The 20,220-nt window shown below is 42.9% G+C and overlaps 5 protein-coding genes across 5 annotated transcripts; 2 read left to right on the forward strand and 3 right to left on the reverse strand.

Moving 5' to 3' along the window:
• Nucleotides 1-3,199: 3,199 nt before the first annotated feature.
• Nucleotides 3,200-6,676, reverse strand: C922_04804 (hypothetical protein; the record flags this gene model as incomplete). The annotated part of the gene is made up of 1 exon (XM_008820382.1): nucleotides 3,200-6,676. One exon carries the CDS (start codon nucleotides 6,674-6,676, stop codon nucleotides 3,200-3,202), a length of 3,477 nt encoding a protein of 1,158 aa, XP_008818604.1.
• Nucleotides 6,677-9,807: 3,131 nt separating this feature from the next.
• Nucleotides 9,808-10,257, forward strand: C922_04805 (nucleoside-diphosphate kinase; the record flags this gene model as incomplete). Its single annotated transcript, XM_008820383.1, has 1 exon — nucleotides 9,808-10,257. The coding sequence occupies one exon, from the start codon at nucleotides 9,808-9,810 to the stop codon at nucleotides 10,255-10,257; it is 450 nt and encodes a 149-aa protein (XP_008818605.1).
• Nucleotides 10,258-11,231: 974 nt separating this feature from the next.
• On the reverse strand, nucleotides 11,232-13,058 carry C922_04806 (fused signal recognition particle receptor; the record flags this gene model as incomplete). Its single annotated transcript, XM_008820384.1, has 1 exon — nucleotides 11,232-13,058. One exon carries the CDS (start codon nucleotides 13,056-13,058, stop codon nucleotides 11,232-11,234), a length of 1,827 nt encoding a protein of 608 aa, XP_008818606.1.
• Nucleotides 13,059-15,176: 2,118 nt separating this feature from the next.
• Nucleotides 15,177-16,031, forward strand: C922_04807 (hypothetical protein; the record flags this gene model as incomplete). Its single annotated transcript, XM_008820385.1, has 1 exon — nucleotides 15,177-16,031. The coding sequence occupies one exon, from the start codon at nucleotides 15,177-15,179 to the stop codon at nucleotides 16,029-16,031; it is 855 nt and encodes a 284-aa protein (XP_008818607.1).
• A 463-nt stretch (nucleotides 16,032-16,494) lies between these two features.
• C922_04808 (hypothetical protein) lies at nucleotides 16,495-18,994 on the reverse strand (the record flags this gene model as incomplete). Its single annotated transcript, XM_008820386.1, has 10 exons — nucleotides 16,495-16,569; nucleotides 16,734-16,857; nucleotides 17,003-17,042; nucleotides 17,160-17,326; nucleotides 17,501-17,574; nucleotides 17,693-17,770; nucleotides 17,962-18,126; nucleotides 18,252-18,359; nucleotides 18,523-18,670; nucleotides 18,867-18,994. 10 exons carry the CDS (start codon nucleotides 18,992-18,994, stop codon nucleotides 16,495-16,497), a joined length of 1,107 nt encoding a protein of 368 aa, XP_008818608.1.
• Between the last annotated feature and the right edge of the window lie 1,226 nt (nucleotides 18,995-20,220).

Below are 20,220 nucleotides of genomic sequence, written 5' to 3' on the forward strand. Positions count from 1 at the left end.
TCCCATATGTAAAATGGTGGTGTTCACTAAGGGGAGTTAGAAAAGGAGTGACTTACGTGTACCCCCACCCCCCTTGCCTCGTCACATACAGAGAAAGTATATATATGTCCGTTCATCTACATCGGTAAAGGTTTGCGTCGAGGGGGGAAGCTTATAGGAGGAGGTACAAACATACCCACAGGATGGAGCAATAGAGGGGGGGGTGAGTGACGGTGTGATAAGTAAAATGTACACTAACGAATGTAGAAATGTATGAACAAAAGGAGGCACTCCTGGAAAGATTAAAAAGGGATGGGATGCTAGAAGGAAATGGTAAAAAAAAAGATGCCTCGTTGAGCTTTTCTATTTTTTTTTTTTCTGTTTCTTATTTTTTGTTTTTCCTTCCTTCGAGAAGCGTTTAACCGAGGGACCCAATCGTCAGTGTTGCACCCTCCTTCCTTTGTTCCTCTGGGGTTAACTCATTCCTGTGACTGTGCCACAGCTCCACGGAGAAAAACGCTGAACGGCCGCTTTCCCCAATATGTAGAATTGGGGCCAGTCATTCAGAGGCTCATTTTGCTGAGTTAATTCTGTTCAGTTAAAAATATTGTGTTTTTCACGTATCGCGAATGCGTGGAGTTGGTACATGCTAGGAAATTTGAAAAAAAAAAAAAAAAAACTAAATGGTCACAAAATGGTCACAAAATGTGGGTGAAGGGTGAAAGGTGAAGGATGAAAGAGTACTACTTTGTAAAAACGTTGGCGAAATTTACGTGTGGCAAGTAAAACAGGGAAGTATATAAAGGGGGTAGGAAAAAATGCCAAAGTGGAAAGCGAAAGTCAGTGAGAATATAAAGCTGTCGCAGTGGTATGAGAAGTTTTGCAAAGGCTATGCCGTTTTGTAGAGCTACGCAAAAGTTCCGCTTGGAAGGAAAGGATCTCGTTTCCTTTTGCGACTGGCATATGCAACGTATACAATACGACACGGAACAATATGCCTACGTACGTACAATGCATACCTTAACACTTCCATACGACGTGCGCCCAGGTGTTATGTACGTGGCACAGCCAATTTGTGCTTAGGGCGTGGCGTGCCAGGATGGCTTGAAAAAAAAAATATATACCCCTCATGCGACTTACAAAATTAGTACATGATAAAATGTACATTTGGGCATATATGGCTGGGGGAACAGGGGTAAGGAAAAAAAAAAAAAAAAAAAAGGGAGGGCACCAAAAGAAAGCAGGGGAAAAAACGAACGAAAAAATGAGGCAAATAAAAAAGAATCAGAATAAAAGAAAAAATTATTCCACCTTTAAGAAGCCTTCACTGGGAATACTTTCAAATGACATTTTGACACGCGCGTGTTGCATCTTCAAGCGTATCAAAATGGTGAAAACAGAATGGTGCAGAAAGGGGCTTATGTAAATAGAAGTTGGAGGGGGAAAGGAGCCCCTCCGAAGCCGCGGAAGGGGCAGGGGACACTGCTGAGGAGCAAGTGTATTTGTTCCTGGTAATTTTTTTTTTTTTGTGTATCCCTTCATAAACATTTCCAAGTGGTAAATTTTGGGGGGAGCATACTGGGTCTTATTGAAGTGGGTCTCGCCACGGGTACATACTCTCATGACTCGGGTCACGCACCCGGAACGTTACTTAATTTTGCATATATTTGCACAAGAAAGGGGCGCAGTTTTGTCTGCGTGTTGTGCTGGAATGAGGACCCCCTCGCGAAACGACCATGCTTCACGTTCCATATAAAGATAAAAATTCTCACGCTGGAGAGGGAAACATTATTGGAACACCGATGTGTTGTAACACGTCGTGGAACACAATAATATTTCCTTGCGCATGTTTACGCGTCTCCATCTTGTGCACGCCTTGTTCGTCAACCGCCACTCGATTATTCTTGGAGCTGCCTTTCGCACCGTTGTAATATGCACAGGTGGTATAAAAAAGGGGGAAGCAGAGCGGAGAAGCTCCACTTCCTAAATTTTAACCAAGGCACATACATAAGCATATTGTTCTTTCGTAAAAAAGGTGCAGCAACGGGGGAGAAGATTGAAGGCAAAGAACTGCCACGCTGGGTAACGTTCGCTGTAAATTTGAGTACCACATAAATGTGCACCATAAAAGGGGTTACGCTATAATTGTGTAGAAATGTTTTACGTGCCTTTTTTTTTGGGGTATACCTCACTGGTTACATGCGATTATCATGGGATGGACGAACGCATTCGGAAGTTCCTTGATCGTTATGCGAGCAGACTGGGGGAGGATTTAGATGGGCTTCTCCCTAAGGAAGTGTCTTATGATGGAGGAGCCCCATTTTTCGTTCCTGCTCTGCTTGGCGAAGGGGAGAAAATTAGCCCCTTTGCCGTGGTGGTAGTAAAAAATGGGAGGAAATTATGCACTCAGGGAGGCAGGTTATGCTTTTTGTGCCAACGGTTGAGACACTGTGGCATAAAAAGTGAACACCACCAGCGAGCCTAATTTTCTTTAAGAAGGTCGCTTCACGTTTGAGAGGCTTTTCCCTTAATCGAGCATGCAGTGTGTGTGAAATGTTGCTATGATGTGCACCTTTTTTTTTCTAGGCCACATTTTGTGACATGCTTTGGGGCGCCAATGAGGAAGAGGTATTATAATTTGGGGGATAGCCGCTCCCGGCCCATTCCTTAGGCGTCACCCTTACCAGGGAAGCATGTTTCGAGGAAGAAGGGGCGCAAAAAAAAGTTGTTTCCATGTTGGGGAGTTGAAGGGGGAAGATGCACCTCGCCGAGGGCACCGCGCAGTGCTATCGACACGTGGAGAATAAAACGCAAACATGAAGCGGAAGGCGGGAAAGATGAAGCGTATGGAGAGGGTGGGGCGGAAAGCTCACAGAATGGCTCCCTTCGGATAGCAAACAAGGTGGGAGAAGTACCGCCCCATTATGTTTCAAGCGCACGCTTGATTTGCAATCAGGATGGGTTCAGGTGTAGCGAAATGGAGTGTAAAAATGGAGAAGCGGTAATTATGAGCCGATGGATAGAAAGTCCCCTTTTTTTTGGGGGGGTAGGGAATACCCTTCTCACAGGTAGATTCTTTCAAGGGGGGAGTATGTACCTATCTGAACGGGTAACTGTCACATGGAGAGGATGAAGCAGAAGGAGCAGTCAACACGTTCTCTACGCATGCGTGTGGGGAGGTGGTGCAACTAAGCAGCAGAGGAAAAGCCAGAGGGGAGAGTTAGGACTTGAAAAATTCCTCCAAAATATATCCAATGGTATTCGGATAAGACAAATGAGAAGCAAAATAAAGGTGTATACATTTAACGGTTAAGAAGTTTGAAATGCCTCCAATTCCTTTAACCCGTAGTGTGTTGATCTTCCGAAGGATTTCGGTAATAACTTGAGAATCAATCTGATAGGAATGTATGAATTCACTTAACATATGAGGTGAGAAGTCAAAAGAATTTGAATAAATGGAAGATATACAATGGTTGCAGTCATCCGGGGTGAACTGTTTCTTAAAATTAAGACTATTTAGAAATAAGTTGTAAAAGAACCGCAAGATCCTCTTGTTGATATGTCTCAACCGAATGATTATGTATTTGAGATGGTCACAGATGAGATAATATCTGAGCAGGCGGAATTCTTCCTTCTTGCAATTTACGAAGTATTCTATATTTTTTATTATATTCATTTTTTCCAAGTGGGAAATATAACCACACATGTTTTTATTGATTAACCAGTACACTGTTGGGAAGGGTCTTATGCTTTTTAGGAGGGTTATTTCGTTTTGAAGTTCCGATTTGTATTTTGCTTTGCTCTTATATTTGGGTTCTATTTCAGATGGAGTATCTGTGTTTTTTAATTGTTCGTAATAATTCTGTTCATCGTCTTCGATCCCGTCTTCGATCCCGTCTTCTATCTCGTTTTCTATCCCGTTTTCTATCCCATTTTCCATTTCTTCGTAGTCATCCTTCTTGGTGCTCTTCGTGCAATCACTTATCTGCTCATTCGTTTTTTTTACAAGTTGCGTTTCCTTTTGACATTCGTTCCACTTGGATTGGATATATGCCACCTTCGGGGGAGGAGCAATTACGGTTTCGTCTTGGATCCCGTTTGTGGCGAGTGTATTGGTCAGGGAAATCCCACTTGACGTTACGCTGTTCGCGCTGCAGAGTGTGGGGGGAGTCACCCAACTGCTCATGCGGCAGGGGCTGTTGGCATTGTCCGACGCAGGGGTGGCCTGCCGACAGATGGTACCGTTCGTTGAGATGGCACTCTGCGTGGAGATACTATCCTGCGTCGTTATGGTCACCTGTGTCGCGACGGACGTGAGGGACGTAAACGAGCCAATGGAAGTTAACTCCCTGTTGACGATGGATGAGGGGTATCTCCCCCCCGATGGTAAAGCGGCTTCCATTTTGTCCCCTACCACAAGGTGACCATCATGAACAATGCGGCTTCCTCCAACTCTTCCAAAAGAAGTTTCCTCACGTTTAAACTCCTCAAGGCGATTTTGCGTAACATGGGATGAATCAGTATCGCTCACCTGCTTCTTCTCAACTTGCCCATGGAGGTGATGGAAGGAACTACATTCAATCTTCCGGACCTTGTGGTGAGGGGCACTTCGATCCGGTTCCGAATCGGACGACGATGCGGTGGCGGCGGAGACGTAGGTGGCATCGAGGGCCGTCTTATCTTGCCCCTCTGCTGACAAGTAGTCCCTGCACGAGTCAATCTTCTGCAGCAGGTATTTGTGAAACTTCTCGTCAATTTTTTTTTCGAAGACCATTAGGAAGAGTAGGTAATCGATGGTGAGTTCGTCGAAGGGGGGGTCGTCGTCGGGCGCGCAGAAGGGGCTCGCCTGCATCGGTGGAGGTAACTGTTCCTGTTGTTGCGGTGATGGAGATTGTTCCTGCTGTTGCCGTGGGAGCGGCTGGACCCACTCATTCGACCGCCTTGACCTCTCGAAGGCCTGGTCCTCCAGGGGTTTCCCGCCACTTCCTAGGGACTGACTTGTAAACAAATTGGAGAGAGGCGTTTTCTGCGAATATAAGAAGCGATTAATAAAATACAAGACGTTAATCCTTTTCTCATCGTCCAGCATTTCTAAAACATGCTCTTTATTCCTCATCTTGAACAGATTTTTTTTCCTGGCATTCTTTTTGCCATTCACTTCGCTATCAAATATTTCTTGCTGCTCATAAAGGTCGTCTAGAAAAATGTGTTTTAAAATTTCCCTCGATTTTGCCGTACTGAAACAGGAGTTAATAATCTGGTAGACTCCTTGATTCTTGTAATCAAAATTGGTGAAGTTAAAAGCTCTGCAGACTTTTTTAAATATTCTGGTGCAGTCGAAGTTTACGTAGAAGGGGGATATGTTGATGGTTCCGATGTCCTTTTTTATCATAATTTTTATTTTTCGCAGCCCGTTGGGGTCTCGGTTGAGGATGTTGTGTATTTCGTAGAAGTGGTTGAAGCACATGGAGGTCTCGTCGTAAAAGTGGTTTGCACCGTTAGAAGCGGTTGCTCTGTTTGAAGCGGTTGCTCCGTTTGAAGCGGTTGCACCGTTAGAGGCAGTTGCGGCAGTTGCACCTTTTTCTCTGTTGGCGTGGCCATGGTAGTTCGCGTAATTCGCGAGCTTAACGGCGCTGTCCCCGTTGGAGAGGCCACTCTCCATTGCACTCCCCGAGTCCGCCTTCCCGCCGCTATTGCACAGACGCGAGTTGTACAAGGAGAGCTTCACCGAGAGGTACTGATTCCGCAGCTTGACGTTTCTGTTCTTGTGGGGTTCCCTCTCCGCGTCGTCCCTATTGGTATTCTCGCTGTAGTAGTTATAATCGGATTCATCCTCCGAGATATAGCAGTTGGAGTTATTCAAGCCGAAGTAACTAGTGGCAGGAACTTTAACAAATGAATTTCTCAAATTGGGAAATCGTTCCGACGAATCAGAAACGGATAGGTCCTCTTCATTGACGACTTTTTTAAAATACTTTGTAGAAATTTTATAGTCTTCCTTTGATTGGTCGAGACAACTACAAGAGTTTTTGTGGCGAGAATTATGTATCCCTGAGTCGCTGCTATATTTACACAAATTTGTAGGAATGTTAACTGTCCCTTTTTTGGGTTTCTTCCTTTTTTTTTTTCGTCTTTTTTTCTTGTCAAATTTGACGAAACCTACATTTATATTTAATGGCTCGTTTATGAGTTCGTCCACGCAGCACTTGTTAACATAGTCCCCCACTTTTTTGCTTTTAGGGAATTTAAAGAATTGAAATATTTGCTTGTTACTTAGGTGTTTCGAGAAGAGGGAGTCATTCGTGAAGATTTCCCCTGCGTTGTGCATCCCCTTCTGTGCGCTGCTCACCCCATTATATGTGTTGCTGTTCAGGGCAGTGGGGCCATTCCGTTGAGCCTTCTCTGAGTCTGGCACCAGTTCCGCTTCACAACCGGCAGAGGCAGATGTACTCGTCTCTTCCCCATTGCTGCAAAAGTATTTCTTGTATATCTTTTCCGCTTCGGAAAATATTTCCCTAGACGGATTTTTGATACTGATGAGGGAATACGTGTTCAGGATGCTTCTCAGCAGGTCGTACGTCTCCCTTTCGTGTATCTTTACGTCATTGGTGATGATAAATTTAAAAATGCAGAACAGGTCAAGCGCCTTTAGGAACTTTATTTGCAGCTTGCTCTGCTCATCGGAGATGTCCAGCATCTTGGGAAGCGTAGTGACTAGGCGTGGTAACCAATCTTCGAAGGAACTCGGGGCAGATGCTCGCTAGCCTTCTGCACCAGGCGCTCCGGCAAACATCACGGTGTTCTCCACTTAATGACGGGGAACGAATCTTCGTGAATCGTATAACCTTTGCGGAAGGTATAATTATTGACATTCCCCCAATTTGGGAAAAGTAACGAAATTGGAAAAAAAAATAAACAGAAAAAAGAAATAAAATAAATAAATAAAGATGACCTTAAAACGGGTTTATCCGCTCGTTTCTGTATTCCTGTGGTGCTTAGCGCAGAGGGGTAGTTGTTAATCTTGGGCTATCTGTTCGCAATTTCTTCGCGATACTTTCCTTCCCCCCCCTTTTCGTTGCGGTAACGATAATTTCTAACTCCCCAGCCTAAGTTTCCCTTTATGAGCAATTCCTAGACTGTGGTAATTTCTATTCCCCCCGATTAGGTCCTAAGTATCTTTTGATTTTACGCATCTGCGAAATGATGGGAAAAAGGAAGAGAAAGTCGAAATGGCCAGGATGAAGAAACGGACGGGTGTGAAGATAAAAACAAGTAATCAACCAAAAATTGTTAGAAATAAAAAATTAAAAATAAGGTAACGTGTTTGTTTGTGTAAAGTGGGAACGTTAGTGCAAAGTTGGCAATTTTTATTTTCATTTTTATACCATTCTGTTCCATTTCTGTTCATTTTTATTCATTCGTTGTATAATATATAAATATATATGTATATATATATTTTTTTCTTTATGTGCCACCTCCGTATTCACATGTACGCAGTGTATATATTGTTCCCCCTGCCCACGGGGTCGATAAGTGTAAGAAAATGCGCCTGCCTGATTACACGCATATGCATCTAAGTGCGGGTATTCGCGCTTTGAGCGTCACTAATATATAAAATTTCTGTATGCCTACATGGGGCCAGGTAAGATGCACTTATCTTCGCGCCATTGGGTAGGTGGATGCGCTAAGCTGTGCGCACTAAACATGTAACGCGTGTACGCCCACGCAGATATTCCAACGCATATATGCACCTGTACACACGGGGGACTGTCCCCACTTTAACCTCTTAACTTCGGTAGCGCAAAGATAGGTCCCGCGTCCCGCTGCGCAGTCCACCCCGCACTCCGTATTACTTGCCATCCGCCAATAGGGACATACTACATTTGTGCAGTAGGGTGATGACCATGTGTGCTTATTCTGAACCCCCCAGAGAGGTGACACTCCTCCTTTTTGTGTGAGTGAAAGAAAAAGAAAAACGGCACTATTCTTATGCATTGGATTAGAGTACGCAGATACGTATGGTGAGCATAGGTAGTAGCGTGTGGGGGGACATGTTAAGGTGGACTACCTACTTCTTATTTATTCTGTGCAGCTTATGACGAGCAATTCCTTTTACCCCTATTTTGCGGCTGCTCTTTTGCCAGTTCGCCGCCTTTTTTTTTTATTTTTCTATTTTGAAAAAAATCGCCTCAAGGTAGATCCTCCTGGGATGGCTGGCAGAAGGGACACTATCTTCCTTCACAAATTTGATTGACGGTTTGATTCGCATCTTTCGCCATTTCGAGGGTTCTCACTTCTGTAGTTTACCACGTGGGTTCTGAACCGATTTTGTTAAATGAAGAAATAGACAAAAAAAAAAAAGTCGCCACAGGGGGATAATGGAAAAACGTTATTACGCGTAGGAAGATGTTCTCAATTTTTTGCGCTTACATCTATGTGGTCATTTGAATGGGCTCCATCACAGAGTAGCTTAATTGTGTTGCTCATCACGCACACATTTTTAGGTAAGTTCGTTCGAAATAGGTAAGATGTGTGGAAAATGAAGTGCCGGTGATGCGGAACGATGCGAAATGGGTCAGTTGAACTGCGCAGAAGGTGGAATTGCATTTAGATGTGGGGCTAGACCGGTGCGTTCATATTCACGAAGATCTCCTCCTCAACAGTTGGAATATTAGTGAAGGGACTTTCCCGGCAATTGTATCACATGCCCCATTGAGCATCTGTGGCTCCCCAGGGGAGGGAGATGCGAAGTAGATGCATGGAGAATGTTGCTAAACGGGGAGGAATAAATTCCCGTTTGTGAGCAAAATGGGGCAGAAAATGAGGCAGAATAATGGGGTAAACAAATATAGTCAACAAGTAGGATTAAAAGAGGCCCACTTCTGTTTTTCCATTCTCCGAATACGTTCTATGCAAAGGACAAATTGATGGAAAAAGAAAATGGCGAAATTTTTGCAGGCCAAAGGTGTCGCCCCTTGAGGAAAAAAAAATTGGGGAAAACACTTCCGCGGATGCGAATATTGGGTGTATTTTCTTTCTTTTTTTTGCGCATCTAGTAAAGGATGTGGAGCAGCCATGGGGTGTGATCCAAGAATCTCCCCAATTCTCTCCGCATGTGATTGGTTATGGGCAGTTACACTTCCCCCCTTGGCGTATCATCTTTCACAAAAATTAACTAACATGGTCCCTACCATGGCGGGGCTGTACTGTGAGGGGGAAAAAAAAGTGTATCGATAAGGTCCCGCGAAAGTGGATAAAAAAATCGACCCCAGAAAAAGAGGCGCGAAAAGTGTAAAGATTCTGTGAGAGGAGTTGGGCAAAAAGTACTGACTCGAAATTGATGAACAACTTCATATTAGTGCAATTTTTTTAAATACAAACCAAGTGAGTTTATTTATTTTTTTTTTTTTCTCTCTACATCTTTTCCATCGATTTCTCATATGACATAATATTTTGCACGCTTGTCATTGCTCAATTTGGAAATATTATTTTTGACCCTATCCTGATTCTTCTTCCTTCTTCGGTATCTGTTAGTGTAAGCCCCTGAGCTGCTTTTTCTTGGGGCCACCTTATCCACTACGTGTCGCTTTTTGTAGGTCTCTCATCGCAGCTTTTTTGAACCCCCTCGCAGGTAGAAGCGGTTTAGTTACTCCCCAGCTGAAACACTCTCTAAGGTGAGCAGCACCCTGCCATCACGCCTCTTTGGTGAATGCACACGATTCGACGAAGGAACGAGGTGACGAAGCGACGATTCGACGAGGTGACAAAGCAACGAAGTAAGAAGGCGTGATCCAATTGAAGAAACCCTTCTCAGTGGAGACGGACAAAATGGAAAAGAGTTTTATCATGGTGAAACCGGATGGAGTTCAGAGGGGACTGGTTGGGACCATCATCGAGCGCTTCGAAAAAAAAGGATACAAAATGATAGCATTAAAAATGTTGAATCCGACCAAAGAAATACTTAAGGAGCATTACAAGGAGTTAGCTGACAAGCCATTTTTTAACACCCTCGTTGAGTACATAAGTAAAGGTCCCGTCGTTGCCATGGTTTGGGAAGGAGTCGAAATTGTAAGTCAAAGCAGGAAACTCATTGGAGAAACGAACCCTCTGAATAGCAACACTGGCACCATTAGGGGTGATTTCTGTCTGGAGGTTAGCCGAAATGTGATTCACGGTAGTGATTCCGTTGCGTCGGCCAATCGGGAAATTAACATTTGGTTTAAGGCGGACGAGTTAGTGCAGTGGAGTCACCACTCGAAGCCGTGGATTTATGCGTAGGGGGCGTGCTCCCCCCTTTCCTCGAAGGTAGCCATGTGGAAGTTCCTATGGGGACTCTCCCATGTGTACGTCCTCACGTAAAAGGCGCTTTCCCCTGCTTGTGCTGCCACTGCCATTTATACCCATAAGAGGAACACATATGAGCACACACCCTACATGCATCCCCTTGGACGCTATTTTTACTCAAGCCATTGCTGAACTGAGCCAGTCATCAAAATGGCGACTCGTGAGCGGCACCATGCGGTTTTAATTAATGACTCCTTATTACAAGGTGGTGTTCCTACCCAATGCATCCACCCATCAGTGGACGGAAAAGAAAAAAAAAATGACACGTCATAAAAATGAAATAATTTATCGGTAGGCATTTTTTTCTCATTTTGTGTGCACCAGGTTAGAGGGTAAAAAAAAAAAAAAAAAAGGGGGGTGAGGTAAAGAGTAGTGAAGATAAAAGTAATGTGATCGCAAAACAACACAAGGGAAGGAAAACTTCCGAATGAACATTTTTAATTATTTAGGCAAATAGCTACGTGCACTTGGGCACATGGGAATATATGCAGACATATACAAAAATGGGCACGTGGCCGCAGGGAAAGGCGTATTCCGCGTGGTTTGAAGCGATTGGACGAAAATTCCGTCCGTGGAGGGTTCTCCTGGAAGGAAGTCCGTGTAATCACGAATAGGTTGAGCACCTGGACGAATTGATTACAATATCACGGAGGGGACTCCTCCTTAAGGGGCCCCCCCCTTTCTTACAAATAGGGCTTCACTGGTGTAGCGGCAAAATGACCTGAACATTTATAAGAGGTGCATTGGAATAAATTGCTAAATTGCCCCTTTCGTGGTTTGCCCTTCCGTTTGTGTGTGTGAGGAGGTCAGTTATGCCCCAGGAGGGGATGCTCTCCAATACGCGTCGTCCATCGCTCCGCTTACCGCGTACCTTGCCACGTGACTAGCTACGCAGCTTGCCTCCCCGCCTAGCTCAACGCCTTGACGACCATATTAACGTTGAACTTCTTCAAGTGGGTGTACTTCTGACCGATGCCGACGAAGACGATGGGCTTTCCCGTGAGGTATACCATGGAAAGGGCCGTGCCCACTTTGTCATCGACGGTGTCAAATTTGGTGAGGAGAATTCCATCGATGGTCCTCTTGTTAGCGTTACACGTAGCATCGGTTAACGCTTGGTTGAACTTCTTCAGCTGATCAATGGCATCATTACCAACTAATGCTTCGCCAACAAATAAAATAAAATCAGGGTTATTTATCAAAATAAGTTTCCCTAACGATCTCATGAGGGGCTCATTATCTTGCATTCTCCCAGCAGTATCGATCAGTATAACATGGAAATTTTCTTTCTTTGCATACGCAATGGCTTCCTTCGCAATAGCTGCTGCGTCTTTTCCATACCCTTTTTCGTAAAGGAAAACATCTAAGCAATTGGCATGGGTTCTTAGCTGTTCCACGGCACCGGCTCGAAAAGTATCGCACGCGGCGATCATAATTTTTAGATTCCCTTTCGTCTTAAGATAATAGCAAACTTTGGCTAAATTTGTTGATTTCCCTACTCCATTAACACCCAAGAAAACAATTGAGTATAATTTGCCAATCGATTTTGCTTCCAAGGCGGCTCGGAGGACATCAACCGATTCTTTTGGTATCAATATGGATTGGATAGTCTCGGACAAAACAGTGGAAATTGTTTTTTTGACATTCATAGAGAAGAGGGTTTTCTTCTTTCCAATTAGGTTCCCCTTCATCTTCTCAATCAGCGTGTCACATATTCCTACTGCCACATTTTTAGAGAGCAGCTTATTTTTAACTCCTTGTAAGACTGCCTCAATGTCATTTTCCTCTATCTTACTATTGTACGAGAAGACCTTCAAAATGGAATCATTTAATTTGTTGAGTAGATTATTATTACTATCCACATTGCAGTCACTTGAGTCGTCAAACTCTCCTTGGTACTTATTCATTTCGTGTACATCGGTTGAGTTCTTTTCATTTTTTGAGTAATCCAATTTTTCGATGTCCCTTTTGGTTATCTTTTTGCTTAGTTCCCATTCCCTTGCACTTTTTTTCTTCGTTTTACTTTTTCGCTTTACACTCGGTTCATCGTCCTCCAGCGTTTTGTCATCCTCGTCGCTTCTCTGCTTGCTGTATTTCTGTACTTCCATTTTGTGTCCGCCAGGTTTGCTCTTCCCTTTGGTTTCGTCATAATTTCCGTCGCTGTTGTCTGAGTAGCTGTCTGCATCTGTGCGTTCGCTGGCACCTGTGTCTTCGCTAGCGTCCGTATGATTATCCCTCGATTTATCGGTGCTGGTTCGCGTGTCTGCGCTGTTTCGTCGTCCGCCTATGCTGCCTTTCCGCCCATCTTTGCTTCCCTTTCGTCCGTCCACGCTTCCCCGTCTGTCCGCCCCCGCCCCCGTGGAGGCCATTTTAGCCTCCACGTCCTCGACGATTTTCAAAAACTGTTTGTCGAAGTTCAGGGGCAGGTCCACATCAAAGTAGTCCAAACTTTTGGGCAAAAGCTTCACAAAGGATTTTTTAATTCTTAAAAATAAATTCTCTACATAAGCAGAATTCTGTATCCCTTGATAAACAATGAGGATAACAACATCGACATCGTTAAGCAGTTTCCATTTGGCGTGGAATTTATTGTACTTTTTGCAGAAGTCCTCGTACTTCTCCTCTATAAGTATTTGCTTCACGATGGTTCGTATTGTCACGTCGTCTATTTCGTAGAAGGTGTAGGACCAGAGGATGAGTCCTCCCTTGCTGAATATTCTGACGACGTCTATCATTTTGGCGCAGCGTTGTGATGTGCATGGGTGTTACGTAGCCTAGCGATGTAGGGTAGCGTAGCGGTGCGTTAGCCCCAGGGAAAGACGCACATGCACGTGATTACAGACGTGGATGGGGCACACCAACAATCGGATGCATGTGAATGTACATGTGGGAAAAACACTCAGGAGGGGGTATACGAATAGGCCGGGAGCAGCTCATGGATGGCGAACTGAAAAGGCTGGACTGGAACAAACGGGGGGACGATACACACACTGGCTCATGTACGTGCATGTCTCAGGTGGTAGACTTGAAAGACGACCCACTCCGTTCCCCTCTCAAAAAAAAATTCGATCCTACTTAAACGGAGTTGCTGAAATGATGAAATGAACAGGAGAAGTAAGGCAGAGTGGTACGCACAAAAATGAGACGAGTTATCCCAAAAGGAAAAAAAAAAAAAAAAAAGTAGGGTGGGACGATAACTGCACGGTGGGCTGAGTACAGAAAGCAAACATATACACTTAAATGTTATCAAATTGTGTGCTTCGAAAAAATTTGCACTTCTCACCACTTTATGGTTGCGAATGCGCGTGGATGTTCGAACTCCTGAGCGGGCCAACGAACGAATGGGCACACGAAGGAATGGTCAAGCAGACCAATGGCCAAACAGACGAATAGTCAAAGAGATGAATGGTCAAAGAGACGAATGGTCAAAGAGACGAATGGTCAAAGAGACGAATGGTCAAAGAGACGAATGGTCAAAGAGACGAATGGTCAAACAGACGAATGGCCAAACAACCGAATGATCAAAGGGACGAATGGCCAAACAAACGAATGGTCGAACAAACGAAAGGGCGAACAGCCGAATGTGGGAACGGTAGCGTGCGCGTATGTATCCGTATGAATTAGCGCACCTACGAGCCAAGCGAGAACTGCGCGATGGCGCGTATGCATATACTTAAGCACATGCGAACGTGGGTACATACATACGTAGGTATATACATATATACATACGCGTAGGTATACATCCACACGGTCGGACGTACTCACAAAAAAATCGCCCATACACGGGGATCTCCACTTTCTGACAAAAAAAAGAAAGAAACAGAAAGAGAAAATTTTAACAATAGCTTACCCAAATTTCGTGAAAAAAGAAAAATGAAAAAAAAAAAAACAAAAAAAAAATCCATTACCCCTAAGAAAAATCGCTTGGCTAAATTGTTTCCCCTTGACCCGCATGTTCAGGAAAAAAAAAAAAAAAAAGGCAACTATTGGGAATACATAAATTGATCAATTGTGGGATCTGCCTAAATGGTGTTTTAAAGATTTATATTTTTTTCGTGGGGGGGTAGGAATCTTTGTAGGACAAATTATCCAACTGAATGGTTAGTAATGTGATATATATTTTTTTGTCCCCTTCCCCTGTTACTCAACACCCCCTTCTCACATATCTTGATGAAACTTTTTTGTTTTTTTTTTATGCTTCACCCATTTGAAGAGCGACAAAGCTATTTTCAAGTGAGGCATGAAAGAGGGTTATACTGAATTTTTTTTTTTTTTTGTTTTACTTTTATGTAGTTCTAGTTTTCAGCGGGAGGAACTTTCATTTTCGTCATTCAGGCATGTACGTATAGATAATAGCATGGCCCCCTCACAAGTCTACATTTGTAGATGTGTGAAATTGCCAAAAAGGGGGTTACAACTGAAGGAAGGACATATCCATCTTGAGCGTCTGGTCTGCTGCCTCACGACTGTTTATAGTCACTGCGCATACTAATGTGAACACGTTTGCATACACGTTAGATAATTTATGACGCGCCGAAGCACTATTTTATACACATATGTTTATATGCACTTATTACCGAGTTCGCTTTGGCGCGTGCCCCAGGGGAAAAACTGCGCAAGCGAAGATGATCAATGCCGTTTTAAGAAAGGAATATACTTGTCCAAAAGGGAAGAGTAAGAATTGAGAGGGCCATGGGCTAGCCTCATCCGTATGTGGAAGGTGATCATATTGACGTCTCACATCTAATTGGCACTCGCACGATGAATTGGTGATAAAACAACCCCTAGGATTCTTCAGGCGCTTAGCAACCCCCCCGCTGCCGAAACCGTATATCACATTTTTGCACAAAAAGATGAACCCCGACTTGGGAGCAACCCACAAGTTCACAAAAGGAATAGAAAATGGGGCCATCGAAATGGGAAACCCAAACCTGACAGTCAGCAAGATAAAAAGTCATATAAAGAGCTATCTCGAATTAGATAAAAAATTTTATGAACTGTTCATAAGGGTGATGGAAATCTCAGAAAATCTATGCAGCAATATTAAGGAAACTCTTAAGGAAGTGAAAATGGATATGACCGAGTCTTTATTGAATGAAGAGCAATTTTTAAAAAAAAAAAAGGACGAAAACTGTCTAAAGGAAAAACTACGTGCTGTCGAGGAGGTGATAAGGGAGTTATCCACAGTGATGATGCACATTGGCCAGAATTGCAAAAATCTGAAGGAGTTGTTTTTGTGTCTGTACATGTTCGTATTTGAGTCTCCCTCTGATGAGGTGCCTGTGGGTGGGTCCCTCAGTGCTCACGTCGTCAGACGCTCCAATGGCATGACAGAGCCCCCCACAGTTGCAAGCCTACTGTCACAGAACAAAATAAGTGAACACGAGTTTGAGGTGGCCCGTACAAAGGGTACATTCGTATCTGATGCGTACACCAGTGAGGAGATTAACAGAATGGTAAAGAGATGCCTGATGTTGTGTTCCCAACCCGCGGTGTCTTCTTACCACTTAACAGAACAGATACAAAATTTTTTTTTATTGACAGCTGTAATATTTTACATGGAGAGGGACATAAAAGTAAGAATTAAAATTTGTAATTTAATCTCAAGTGAAATACATATAAACATTTTGAATATAAAAAAATGTTCCGTGATACTTATGCACAATCCGTATTTAAATAAAATAAAACGGCTATCAAATAGGTTTTAAGGATACTTATGTAAGCAAGTGGAGAAGAGGGGGAATTGGAAAAAAAATAAAAAACAAACAAAAAGAGAAAAACAGTAAAGGAGAAAAAGAGAAAAAAAACAAACAAAAAAAAAAAGTGCAGTCACAAAAACATGGTTAGAATTTTAATTATATCAAATATGGCATTTCACCTTCTTGGTTGGGTATATGAATACACCGTACACATCTGGCATGCGTCTGTGCTTATACCACTGTACACACACGCTTTTGCGCGTGCAGTTAGGCAGACACACACATGTAGAAACTGTAGCCCATGCACCACACGTACGGTGTGCATGGTGTGATATCATATTCGATTAAAAAACTTGTAAATTTTAATAATAATTAAAAATTAATTATTGATTAATAAGGACGAATTACCACTAAACTGATCGTCACTAATAAGCTAACATACAAGAAGGTCAAATTTGCATGAACCAAATGATTAAATTAAGCACTCGTTGGCATAGAGAAGTACTATCGCCGATGAAACGGTTGCACCTATCGAAAGCCAAATCATCTGCAAGCGAGGGAGGGATGGTTAAGGCACACATGAGTCACTATCTGCTCGGTTACGTATATATACATGGGGAAATGGGAATACCCACGGAAGGAGGAAAAGCTCCCCCCATGCGCACACACACGGAGTGGAAGACATGTTTTAAAAAAAAAAATGCTTCTTACGTTAATTCTAGTTAAGTCAGATTTGTCCGACACCAAGTTGTGTTTCCACCTTATGGCCAAATAAAGTTCTAACAAGAGCACTGCCAATGTAGTAACAATGTAGTAGAGGCGTTTGGGGGTTACCCTACGAGATGGGTAAAAGGGGGGTAAAATATATGGGACAATTCGTTCATAAGCAGAGGCCGAGATGTGTTCACTCGTGCGGGTATATATGTGCAATCAGTACGACACGTATCTATATTGCGTAATGTCGAAACTGATGTGCTTACTGTTCTGTAATGATTCGATGTAGCTGCAGGGGCGCTTGAACTAAATAGGGGGGGGAGGAGAGTGTGAAAAAGAGATGATTACAAATTGGGGGGATAAACTGTCAATTTCGCACCTCCTGCAGTTGTGCAACGTTTATCAGTGCTCGAAAATGCTTACAGCAAATTGCAACGACGATTGCTTCACGTATGAATACTAAATAATTCGTTTGCAACAAGTGCAATTCGGCCTTTAAAAAAAATATGTTTAAATCGATCAGATTCATCAAGAAGCAGAACAAAACTAACAACACCAGGGAGCTGCTATTTGTAAACACCTTTCTTAACCTGCACGGGGGGTAAAAAAAAAAAAAGCTAGCTGGCTACTAGCCATAACTACCAATGGGCAAACTAATGACAATGTAAAAGTAGCAGAAGATGGCCAATGAAGAGGTGTATTTTGCGAAGAGGAAAATGCACACAGGGGCATAAATGATTTTATGCATGCCTATTCCCAATTACAGTCTATCTACAGTTGGAAATATGATGCCCTTTTTATTCGGTTTAAATTTGTCTGGAATTTTCAGAGGAAACAGCTAAAGGGAATGAAGTAAAATAATAATAAAACAAAGGTGAAAGCGATATAGGGACGTACGTAGAAAACACGAATATGCGATCTGATGGTCAATCGATGTTCTGTTCCGATTTGCTTACTGGCATATTTAGCCACTTCATAACGAGGAAGCCCATAAGGATTCCCGCCAAGTTAGACACAAGGACGTCTAATATGATCTGCAGTGGTGGTGGTGGTGGTGGGGGAATGGACACGCTCTGGTTAATTGGCTCAAAGGTGAGTTGCATCGTGGCAATGGAGAAATGAGCCAGATGTGTGTTTATCCCTTTGCACTGTGGCTCTTTTTACATTTTTTTTTTTTGCGCTGCTTTTTTGCGCTCTTTTTGCCATGATGACTCTTAACACTTACATGATCCCACCAGCACTCGTAAAAGTTGGGCAAAATATGCTGAAATCTTAATTCTATCAATTCGAATAATACGCTATTTAAATTTAACAGGAAAAAATTGCGAATGGCCAGTGCCTTGACGAACCAGCCCATCACGTGGGCTATCACGAAAAAGTCAAATTTGTCCTGCATACGTATGAAAAGGAAAAGAAAAAAAGTGGGGAGTAATAGTTGGCCATATATTCATTTGCTCTTAGTATGCTATGTTTGTCCTCTTTTCATGCGCCGCCTTTTTTTTCTTCTCCCATAACCTTGACGTTTTCGAAGGAGTTGCAATTCTCCATATAAGACTTTTCTACTGTGTGGAATGTTATGTTTTTGAAAACGTGTTTTATCATGAATCGAACCTCACTTAGCGTCTGCACAAAAGGGGGAAAGGTGTGACATTGAGTTCAAGTGATTTTGGGGTGGGGGTGGACTTGTCACTGCGTCTGAAAATGTTTCATCATTCGTTTCGCATCGTCCGGCATCGTTCGCCATCGTTCACCATTTTTCATTCATTCTTATCATTTTTCTTTTTACAAAGAAGTGCAGGAACAAGACGAAGGGGTAGTAAAACATAATTAACGCATTTAGGATAATTGTGATGATGTCTCTTTTTACAGAGTAGACGTATTTTTTGAACAACGTTGCCACTGCTAGGAGGTTGACGAATGTCATCAGTAAGGCTCTGCGAAGGGAGGGGGTAAAATGAATCAGTGATGTGGATAGGGGAGGTGGTGTGCACGTTGCGTCCGTCACAGTTCTTGGAGCTAGATGTTGACACACTGTACACGCATGCACATACACACACATAGAGACACACACACCCGCATACAGACAAACAAACACATACAGATACACACACACATTTTTGCGCCCCTCACATGCTTAGCCTCGTCCTATAATCCCAATTGTCAATTTTGTGCGACAACAGCAAAGTGGCCAGGAGAGAACCCCCGAAGAAATACACACTCAACCTGCGTAGGGGAGGGAGGGAAATAATTGTGTTCATTTGTGTATGGGTTCAAAGGTTGCAACGTGTCCATGTGCGCCGGAGAGTTATACACGCATTGTTGGATTTGCCCCCATCATGCCATCTTCCAGCGTACGAGAGAAGTACAGGTGAGCATATGCATTTTTCACGAACGGGTGTTCTAAATGTAAAGCTTTACATGTGTCCTAAGCATGAATACAGATGTGCATGTGTTCATCCGTAGGTCTGTTCATGCTAAGAGTTCGTTTTCTGATTTTTCTTTTTTTTCTTACATTTTAGTGTACATCATTTTGAATGCTTTGCTTGGATTGGCTTTACAAGACGGGTCCTCCTCCGCTGCTTCCCTACTTGTATGTTTTTCTGGTTTGTTCGTCCTCTCTATCGCTTGCTTATTTTCTGTTCCAATTGGCTATCCCCTTTCGAAGGATGAACTGAGGGGGTAGCGGCTGGAACGGAACGTGACACCGAAACGTTGACGTGAAACGCTAAGTTGAAAAATATTTCACAAATAACATTTCAAAGAGGGAAGCAAACAAAAGTGCACAGTTCGCCACTACTTATGGTGTGGATTGAAAAAAGGACTTGCTTTTTTTTTTTTTTTTTTGGTAAAAGCTTTTAACAACTTGTGTGATGTCAGAATGGTACAATCTGAACAGGACCTGTTTGACAAAAATTAGCACATACATGTGGCTGCTTGTGAGCACGAAAAAAGGTCCAACAGGAAGGAGAACATTGCTGGAGTGGCCATATATACATATAGATAGGTACGTGTAGGTTTGCATAAACACACGACAATGCTTATGAGCGTGTGGTGATATCTTTATAACCTTTGTTAGGCAGTAGCGGTTGGAAAAAAAAATAAATAAATAACAAATCTGAACAAAATTAAACAGTGTTATAAAAAATTATATAGAAGAAAAGGAATGTCAAAGAAACAAAAGGAAAGGAGAAAAATATATAAACGGAGGGACAGAAGAAAAGGGAAGCACATCAACCAAAGCAAGGAGTACGGGAAATAACGGAACGCAAAAAAATATGGAGGGGAAATTCAGTAACTGAGGATGGTTGGCGGGGTTGAAGAGGTGGAAAAAAAAAATGAAATGAGCAAATTAACGGTCTTAACAAAGGTGCAGGTAGGAAGTACTACATATATATATAATACTTTAGCGACTCAGCCAAAGGTGAACGAATTCGAGGGGTGTGAAACACTTTTTCACTCGTAAGTAATTGATTTTCCCATTTCA

Source organism: Plasmodium inui, assembly GCF_000524495.1.
Source record: "Plasmodium inui San Antonio 1 unplaced genomic scaffold supercont1.30, whole genome shotgun sequence".
Taxonomy (NCBI): Eukaryota; Apicomplexa; class Aconoidasida; order Haemosporida; family Plasmodiidae; genus Plasmodium; species Plasmodium inui.